The 10,028-nt window shown below is 55.0% G+C and overlaps 1 protein-coding gene across 2 annotated transcripts; it reads right to left on the reverse strand.

The window, feature by feature from the left end:
• Positions 1-2,569: 2,569 nt before the first annotated feature.
• On the reverse strand, positions 2,570-5,999 carry PEAK3 (PEAK family member 3). 2 transcript variants are annotated; one of them, XM_030466436.1, is made up of 4 exons: positions 5,655-5,999; positions 4,799-5,451; positions 3,478-4,053; positions 3,120-3,365 (listed from the first exon to the last, which is right to left on the reverse strand). In XM_030466436.1, exons 1-4 carry the CDS (start codon positions 5,773-5,775, stop codon positions 3,201-3,203), a joined length of 1,515 nt encoding a protein of 504 aa, XP_030322296.1. In that variant the 5' UTR covers positions 5,776-5,999; the 3' UTR covers positions 3,120-3,200. The 2 variants fall into 2 exon arrangements, with proteins under 2 accessions (XP_008496664.2, XP_030322296.1); XM_008498442.2 differs by having other exon boundaries at positions 2,570-4,053; positions 5,655-5,996.
• Between the last annotated feature and the right edge of the window lie 4,029 nt (positions 6,000-10,028).

Raw genomic sequence — 10,028 nt, forward strand, 5'->3', positions numbered from 1 at the left:
GTTGAGAGAGATTCTTCTCCCTTCTACACATCTGGAATATTGTGTCCAGTTCTGGGCCTCTCGGTTCCAGAGGGACAGGGAACTGTTTGAAAGAGTCCAGTGCAGAACCTCCAGGTTGATGAAAGGAGTGGAACATCTCCTGGTGAGGAAAGGTTGAGGGAGCTGGGGGTCTCTGGAGAGGAGAATGAGAGGTGACCCCATTAATATTTATAAATATGTAAAGGGTAGAGCCAGGAGGATGGTGCCAGACTCTTCTCAATTATACCCAAAGATAGGACAAGAGGTAACAGATACAAGCTTGAGCATAGGAGGGAGGTTCCATAATAAAAACGAGGAGAAATCTTTTTACTGTGAGGGTGACAGAGCCCTGGCCCAGGGTGCCCAGGGAGGTTGTGGAATCTCCTCTGGAGAGATTTAACCCCCTCCTGGATGTGTTCCTATGTGACCTCCTGTAGGTGACCCTGCTCTGGCAGGGGTGTTGGGCTCAATCTTTCAAGGTCCCTTCCAACCTCTAACTGTGAATCCCTGGCTGAGTTGTTTTACCAGGTGGCTTTGCTGTGAGCACAGGATCTGATTCATCAGTGTGTCCTCTGCCAGGGCCTGATATCCCCCCTTTAAAACTCAGAAATGTTGAGTAGAGGGGAGGGGGCCTAAGGATCACCCCATGGATCATCCTTAGGCAGATGTTCTGGATAAAGCCCTACTGGAATGACATGGGATACACCAAAATGCAGTCCCTGAACCTCCCTTCTCCCCCACACAGCACAAAGTGACCTGGGGACTGGCACCTTGTTCCCAGAGAGCCTGTTGTTAAATTAGCAACACAGCCAGAGGTGGATCTGGGATCTTCTTGCTGCTCTCATTAATTAGCTTCAGACATGTCTCAGTGGCTTTGCCCCAGCTTGGGTTCTGCTCTGCTTCTTGTCCTGGGGTATGGCAGGTCACCAAGCTGTCACCTCTGGTTCCTGGCTGTGGCCCAGTCCAGTGAAGGCGAGAGGTCTCCTTCCCACGGGTCTCCTGCCAATTTTTTTATGGCTGTACAATTGTGCTCTTCCTGTGTTTTGTTGTTTTTTTGTTTTTTTTTTAAAGTCTGTGAACTTGCTGTGCTGAAGGCTGCCAAAGAGGAGGTGGAAAAGCCCCAGGGGAGGATGTTCCTCCATTTCTCAGCTGGTGGGCAAAGGTCTGAGGGTCATAAACTGAATCTCTAGAGAAATTCTTCCCTTTCTCCGTGATCCTGTGCCTGTGCTGCCATCTCCTTTTCACAGGACAGGAGTGTGGAGGTGTAGCTGGTCCTGCCTGGAAGCCACAGTCTGTGGTAGGGGTTTCACTGGCCTTGGGTGCTCCAGACAGAAGGAGAAGGGGTCACCCAAGGTGGAAACCAGAAACTGGGGTGATGGGAAGTGCCAGCCTGGGACCAGGACCCGCAGGCACTGCCAGAAGAAGGTTTTGTCTTAGTTTTTTTTTCAGGATCAGGTGCCCAAGGTGGCTTCGGGCCACCCCCTGTCGTGCCACGGGCTTTACTGCCACCTTGTAGCCACGCAAGATACTACAGGAGAGGCTCTGGGGACAGCAGGGCTGGGGCTCACCCAGGACAGCCCCTCCTGCCTGTTTTTGGCCTGAAAGCCTGTCCTAAAATTCAAATCACGTTTCTTTGGGCCGGCGATGCTTGAGTAGTGACCGTGCCCGTGGTTTGTGTGGCCGGGTAGCTTGTTCGGGTCCTCCTTGCACATTCAGGCTTTGAAGGCTGCTCTGGGACAGAATGATCCCACCTGGGTGCAGAGCCTGGCACAGGGGTCGGGTGATGTGGGTGCCCAGGTGATGAGGCTGCTGCCAGCCCATGCTCTGCTGGCAGGGGGCTGAAACCCACCAAGCAGGGGAGCTGGAAGTTTGCTCCTCTGTGCTGGCACCCTGTGGGTGTGTGGGTGTGGGTGTCACAGCTCCAGTTACCAGTGGTTATTTTAAGCTCAGGGACCCCTAACAGGACTTGTCCCTGTTCCAGCTGTGCCACCGACCCTGGTGTGTCACTGCCCAATGTCCCTGAGCATCTGCAGAGCCCAGGGAGGTTGCTCTTGCAGCTGAGAGGTGATGGCTGCAAGTGGATTCATAATTTCTTAACTAATAAGAATACAAATGACCTGGGCAGGGCTTTGCACGGGGCTCCACTGAGATGGTCACTCAGCATCTGGATGGATATCAGGACCAGGGCAGGGATCTCTCACTGGGTTATGTGTTTAATCCAGGCAGCAGATGCTACAGCCTTGGTGCAGCCAGGACAGAGCCTGGTCCCCAGGTGCAGCAGCCATTTACTGACCCGAGCAATTTACTTGATGTCATCGGGGCTGTTCTGAGTGATCATGCTGGGCAGTGAAGTTTGGCTTTGTGTTTCTCCCTGGATACAGCACCGGGGTGTGTAATGCTGTCAAAAAAAAAAGCACATAAAGGAGCAGTATTTAAGAGCCTCAGCTCTGGGTTTTATTGAAGCTGTGTGGCTGTTGTATTTCCCCCTTTAAAATGTCATTTATATTTGTGACCGTGCCACAAACCATTTCGAAAAAGAGCAGGCTGTACGGGGGATCATATTTCTCCTTTGCAATGGTGCCTTAAGGTGAGCTGTAATGTGTGGCTTTGTCTTGTTATTTAAAACAGCAAAAGCCTCCTGGCCACAGGAGAGGCCTGTGGGGGGGTTGTGCAACGTCCAAGACCTGTAAATTTTACCCAGGATAATCAGGCACTAAACTGGTTCTCAAGCCTATGGCTTCCATCCAGCTGCCTTGCCTGGGATGCTCTGATAAACCCCGCTCACAGCAACAAACACAAATCAGCTGAGGATGTAAAAACACATCCTAGGTTGTGGGAACCACGGGTGGGAGTTTGGCCCCAGCTTTGTCATTTTTATGCTGTGGGAGAAGTGTTCAGGTTTGCAGAGTTTTCACAGCCAGGACCAGCTTGGGTTCCTTGGGGGAGATGTCAGCCACTGGATTCGGACAGGTCCTCACAGGCTCTTGGTCACCTTTGGGGAGACCTTTTGTTGGGCTGAACTTCAGCTTGCCTTTAGGGAGTGTAGAGAGCCTGGGTGACTTGGTAGAGTGTGTGCTCAGTCACCTCCTGGAAGTACTGGCAGCACAGCCACTCCTCGAGGCCAGGACTCGCTCCCACCCCAACTGAATTCTCCGCAAACTTCAGGAGCAACAAAGCCCTCTTCACCTCCACCCAGCTCTGGAGAAGCCTGAGGGTCTTCTTGCTCCTGGCAAAGAGCTCCTGACGGGGCCCCCAGAGCAGGACCTGCAGGATGCTCCTTGCCTGCTTGATGGAGACCCTCTTGGAGGGATCTCTGTGGAGAAGCAGCATGGCCAAACGCTTGAGTCCTGTGGAATAGATGGATAAGGAGGGGATTTCAGGAAGTCTGTTGCTTCTGAACCCCAAGGCATTTTCCAGAGAGATGTCCACATGCAGGATCCAATAGATCAGTATGCCTACGTGCAGCTCATCTGCCTCTGGGGAGGGTGGTGCAGCAGGGCCCTTAGTCCAGTCCTGCTCCTGGCTGGTAGAACAAGGTCTTTGTTTGTCTTTAACCTTGAAGAAACTGCTGATGAGCAGCCTTGGAAGGAACAGACCCAGGGGTGCCTCCTTGCCTTGCTGGCTCTGAGAAGGACAAGGGCACTGCACCAACAGCAGGTTCTCGGGGCAGAGGTCTCCATGTCCCATGTTCTGCAGCTGGAGGTGCTCCAGCCCCATGCAGAGCTGCAGGAGAAGGAGACAAGCCAGGCGTTCATAATGCCCGGGGCTGATCCTGTGCAAACTGTGGGATCCCTTCACAAAGCCTGCCAGGGTCTGGTAGGGAACTTCAGGAGAAATCAGGACCTGCACAACAGGATAGGTGGTGGGACAGGCTGGCTCTTCTGTAGAAGGGGACCAACTCTGCTCCCCAGGCCTTGCAGGGAGCACCAGCTCCCGAGGGAGGTGGTCACTGAATCGGCCGATCAGGCGCTGGATGCTGCAGTGTGCCCCAAGGGAGCTCTGTACCCCCAGGCTGGAGCAGCCTGGCTTGGGGACCTGCAAAAAGAGACAGGGCATGGTCACCTGAGCAAGGACAGAACCACCAGATCATAGAATCACCGCATCACAGGATGGTTTAGGTTTGAAAGGACCTTAAAGCTCATCCAGTCCCACTGCCCTGCCATAGACAGGGATATCTGCCACGGGACCAGGTTGCTCCCAGCCCCATACAAAGCTCCGGTCCAAATGCCTCCTCATGGGCTGGGACAGTGTCTCAGCTCAGTCAGCTCAGCTGGGGGGCCACCAGCTCTTGTCCAGCCCCTGCACAGTCCTGTCCCTTCACCCTTTGAACTCACTGGTGTTTGCTGGATCACCTTCAAGCAAGAAATGGGAGTGGGGGGGTGGAGTGTAACCCCCAGAAGTGCTTCAGAACTGGGATGGGTCTCAACCTGCTCCCAGTTCTGAGGACCCAGCACTACTCCAGCCTCTATTCTGCATTCCTTGGCACCTTAAGGCCACTTGTCAGGACACCTCCCCAGTGGTGCTGTTCTACCAGGCCCAGCCTTTGGACCCATGGGAGCCACTGCCCTCCCCCTCACCTCTCTCCCCTGCACCCACAGCACCGTCACAGTCAGCAAAAGCAGAAGTGGGTGCAAAAGGGGAAGTGTCTGTGTGATGGGGGGAAGTGTCGGTGTGACAGGGGGGGTTGGTGGGAAAGCCAACTCTCCCAGTTCAGGTTTGCCTGCAGCACCCCATTCTGTGGGAGCCCCATTCTGGGCATTTTCCCCAGTTCCCAGCTTACCTTGGCTGCAAACACCAGCTGGGTTTGCTCCAAAGTGAAGCCCACTCGGAAGTACCAGGCATCCCCACTCTCACAGCACGGCTCTGGCTCCAGGACCCTCAGGGCTGCCCAGTTCTTCCCCCTCAGCTCCATCTCCAGCAGCCGCTGATGCTTCTCTGGCCCCAGCAGCTCCTCCTGGATCCGAGCTGAGAGCCGGGACAGGGCACCCACCTGGCACCCCAAAACCACCTCACACCCCCCAGCCGGGCTCTCCAGGAGCCATCCCAAATCCCTGTCTGCAATCCCAAACGTCAGCTCCACCTGGCTGGGCAATGGGTATTTTTGTGGACTGCTCCAGGCCACCGGTTCTCCCAGGCTTTGAGACTTGGTCAGGGGTTTCTTGGGCCCCCAGGGGGATCTGTCCCCCGGGGGGATGGAGCTGAGGGCCCCCTCCTCATGCCCTGGCGGGATATTGCTGAGGATGCTGCTGGCCTGTGGCACGGGGTGACCCCGGCAGTGCTGGGGTCTCGGCTGCTCCGGGAGGGACTCTGCTCGCTGGAGATGCTTTTTTGGCAAAGGGGGAGGCAGAGGGTCCCGGGTGGGCTGGGAGGGGGCTCTGCCTGTTCCTTCCCCTCGGGTGGCCTTACGGGGGACGAGGTGGGCCCGCAGCTCTCCTGGGGAGGGAGGGACAGACACAGGGTTGGAGGGGACAAACTGGGTGACAGAGTGGGATGGGGGCACAAGAGGGTTGTTATTTTCCCCACTGCATATTTTCAGCCCTTAAGCAAAGCCTGCAGGGGTGAAAGCCACAGGAGAAGGACAAGGACAGCAATGGGGTTTGTCACCACTGCCCAAGCAGGATGGGAATGTCACTCACCCACGTTGCTGTAGAGGAGTGACGAGTTGGGAGGTCGAGGCTGGTGGCTCCCCGGGGTGTCTGGCGTGGGGGTGGGTGGTCTGGGGGCACCCAAATCCAGGCTGCTGCCCCTCACCTGCATGGTGGCCCTGAGGGGAGCTGGAGTCAGTGCTCACCCCCTGGGGGGGGTCTGGCTCTGTTTGGTGCCAGATCAGGGGAAAAAGAAGGAGAAAGAGGAAGCAGTGGCCTGGGGAGCCCTGGCTGCGTGGTTTGGGTAAAACAAAAAACAAGTTTTGTGTCCCAGTGACTCCACCTCCTGAACTAGGGAGGTCTGGGGTGCTCCTGAGGGGTGGGGGCTGCCTCAGGGGCTTCATGTCTGACGGTTCACACCTGCATGGGTGCAGAGGGTGGCTGAGCCAGATGGCAGTCAGGTCCTCCCAGTGTTCACTGTTTGGTGGCCCAGAGGAGGACACGATAGTGGGAGAGGTGTGGAGCAGGAGCAGGAAAAGTCTTTGACATCCCAGCCCAGGTCTGGAGTGGGCAGGATGTGGGGGGACTGTGTGTGGGGAGGGAAAAGCAGAGAGCAGGGAAGGAGGAGCCCTGACCAAGGTTTTGCTTCCCCATCCTGATCAGGCTCCACACAAACCTGCAGCCCTGTCCCTGCTGCCACCAGCAATGTGGGAACCAGGGTGGCTTTCTTTGAAACCTCCAGTTTCTCTGCTGGGGACATCTCCCCTGTGCCACTACAGCCTCTGTCCCTCCCCTTTACCCCCCCAGGGAACAGGGGATGATTACGCAGCCTCTTGCCAGGGTGCAAAGCATGGGGCTGAAGCAGCTTTTGTGTGGGGGGTGCTGCTGGGAAGCTCCTTTTTGGGCCCTGTTTGCACAGCAGTTTGTTACCTCTGGGTTTTCCCTGGTGGTGGTGGGGGTCTGGAGGGCTCCAACCCCATCTCCCAGCTCAGCTGCATCTTCCCCTCCGCATCCCGAGCTCTCCCAGTGCTGGCCATGGCACAGCTGGGAATCAACCTTCCCAGCTCACTGCAACCCCCTCTCAGGAGGATGTTCTTTCAAAACTCCTTCTTGCAAGTCGAAAGGAAGCTGAAGGTTTGGCCAGGCTCCCCAGCAGCCCCTGCCACTGTCCCAGGGCCACCCGGAGGCTCCTGCAGAGGCTGCAGAGTTGCATCACCTGCAGTGCAACCTCTGCAATGGGTTTGCTTCCCCCCAAGCTTCTCAGGGAGGCTTTGTGCTCCTCCCAAAATGCTTTCTGGGTGGCAGCTGTATGGAACTGGGGGGATTTCTGTTGTAAACACCCCCCCAACCATGTAATTAATGCCCTGCTCTCCAGGTTGGGTTCCTCTAGATAGGTTGGTGATGTGGAAATTTTATGCTTTCCTCAATGGTATTGCTGGGGTTTCCTGCAGCTGTTGCACAAGAGGAGCCCAGTCAAGAGCAAACACTTCTTTTTTTTCTTTCAGAGCTTTATAGATGAGCATGAAGTGACACGACTCAGATGCTGAGTCCCTCAGTGTCTGTCCTCTGAAGGATTAAGTTGCTCTTTGAACTCTAAACCCCATGATATTTTAATAGCTATTCCCTTCCATTCAGTCTTCGGACAAATTAGCAAATAAGGGATGGTGCTGATTAGCAATTGGCCTGGGTAGGTGTGTGAGTGGGTGAGGTCTCTGCTGAGAGCTGTGGCAGGGGTGGCTCCAGGGAGCACCGAGGCTGGGGATGAAAAAGCTTTGGGGGACATGGATTTGCCTTAAAAAAAGTGGAAACTCCCCCAATATTTCCACCATTTGATCTGGGTGGTGCATCCTCAGCAGTGGGGTGGGTGCCATGGGGCCAGGTGCTTCTCCAGGGCTCTGGGGGCTGGTTTGGGGCTTGGTGGGTGCCCCTGAGCCTGGAGCCACCCTCAGCCTCAGTGGTTTCCTTGCTATATATTTAGCAATCCCTATTTGCTGGGTAGGTTTGTGTCTTGTTGGCCCTCAGTGCTGGCTGAGGGCTGTTTCTGTGGTGCTAAGGCCATATGTGAGAGCTGATAAAAATTTGTGTTGGGGCTGAGTCACGCTCGGATCCGGCAGCAGCTCCAGGAGGATGTGAAAGACTTTGGGAGATGCCAACCCCCATGGTGTCCGTATGGTCCTGCCCACGCTGCTGCCTGCTTTGCTGCCAGGGCTGCTGCACCCAGTGACTCCCCTGAGACATCACCAAGGGCTCTGGTGCTCTAAAAATAATTATAAAGAGGATCTGAGAACGCACTGGGTTGGAAGGGATCTTTAAAGATCACCTAGTCCAATCCCCCTGCAGTAAGCTGGGATACTTTTACATCAGGTTGCTTAGAGCCCCATCAAACCAGAGGCCTTGAATGTCTCCAGGGATGGGGATTCCACCACCTTGCTGGGCAGCCTGGGCCAGTGTTTCACCACCCTCACAGTAAACAACTTCTTCCTAATGTCTAAATCTATGCTGTAAGACCACTGGCCCTCATCCCATCACTCCCTGCCCTGGTCAGAAGTCCCTCCCCAGCTTTCCTGTAGCTCTCTCACGTCCTGGAAGGTTGCTCTAAGGTCTACTTGGGGTCTTCTTCTCTCCAGGCTGAAGAACCCCAGCTCTCAGCCTGTTTTCATGGGAGAGCTGCTCCAGCTCTCTGATCATCTTCCTGGCCCAAAGCTGAACACTGAAACTTCAGCAGGATCCTGGGCTGATGGATGGTGCTCAGCAATGGGCTCAGTGTCTCTCCCTCGTCACAGTATGTTAATGACTGTACAACAAACTGTTTTAAGCACCAGTGAACCTATTGGAAGCTTCAATACAACCCCCTAAGAGATAATGTTATCTTCAGGAATAAAATTGCAGATAGAATAGAATGAATGAAATGAATGTGAGCCCACTGAGTTGGAGAGGGGTGGCACGGGTGGGACAGGGAGGAATTTCCTCTTGCAGCAGGATTACCTGCAAATCTCCTGCTGCTTCTTATTATATTAAAGGAGACAACATCAAAGTTAAAAGTGCCCTGAACCCTTAAAACAACCATGGGTTTACACCACTAAGTCCTACAAACAAATACTGATTTGTTTGTCCAAGTTCTGGGACACCTCTGAGCCCTTCAGAGGGTTCCGCTGCCCACCCTGGACTGGTAAATCAGCCAAGAAGCTGAGGGCTGCAGGACACTGGTGGCAATCCCAGTCCCTGGTCTGAGGGGTGCCCAGCCCTTTGCCCCCTCAAGCTGTGCAGGGCTGGGGAACTGATGCAGGGAGGTTTTACTTAGCTGAAGAGTTTTTTAAGTTGTTTTCTCTTCTCAGCAGGAGATCCAATCTTTAAATCAATCTGCTAGAGAATGGCGTTTTTCTAATTGTCTTTTTTTATTTTCAACTCCCCCCCCCCAATCCATCACTGCTGCAGGGATGCTCCAAGGTTGGCTCAGGGCAGCCTGGGGTAATAACTGTGGTACTGCAAGGTGTGGGGCACAGGGGATGGGCACAGGCACCAAAACCACCTGAGCTGGGTTCACAGCATCTTTGGACTCATCAACTCTCATCCTCCAAAAGCTGCTAAAGAAGCAGCTGAGCTCAGCCCTGGCTCCCAGGGGGGTCCCCAAGACCACGGTACCTCCAGAGCCTTCACAACAGGCACAGTTGTAACCCCAACCCTTCACTTCCCATGTACTGGGAAATGTTTTTCATGAAATGTTTTTCACGCAGGAAATGAGAGAAAAGCCTCAATTTCCTCTTTTGCTCCCAAACCAGCTCTTGCCCCAGGAGACCCAAGGCACCCCAGTTATTTTGCAACTGGGGCCACTTGTCTGTGTACAGGTCAGATGGGTGCCAGGAGCACCCCCAGGGAGCAGCAGGGTGGGGAATTTGGGGGTGCAGAAGCTGGGAACCAGCACAGGGCCCTTTTCTCCAGCAGATGGAGGCCTTGCTTTGCTTCCACCACTCTGCCTGCTCCTGGTTCCCAGCCCAGTCCCTTGCTGGGAAAGCTGGGAGTGCAGATGGCATGGGGAGAGGCCATCCTGTGAGCCTGGCAGGAGGGGGGGGAAATGGGAAATGGGGGGGCTGAGGAGGGGTATAGCAGCCCCTTTGCTGGGGACACACAGAAGATGGTCCCCAGCCAGCTGGGCAAGGAGACACCAGGATGGCAAAATGCCTTCTGGGGTTGGCAGCTCAGCCACGGGCAGGGATGGCCTTGTGTGGGGCCAGGGTGTCCCCTGGGGCTGGCAGGATGGGAAAGGGGGGCAAGAGGATCACTTCAGTCTTCCTAAGAAGAGGGACACCAACCCTTGCTCCCCCTTCCCTCCAGTGCTGCTGGCTCCTGCCACTTGGCCCTACAGACAGTGTCTCTCTGTGCCTCAGTTTCTCCAGTCCCTGGTTTTTCAGCCTCAGTTTGTAGGTG

This window comes from Calypte anna, chromosome 28, assembly GCF_003957555.1.
Source record: "Calypte anna isolate BGI_N300 chromosome 28, bCalAnn1_v1.p, whole genome shotgun sequence".
Lineage (NCBI taxonomy): Eukaryota > Metazoa > Chordata > Aves > Apodiformes > Trochilidae > Calypte > Calypte anna.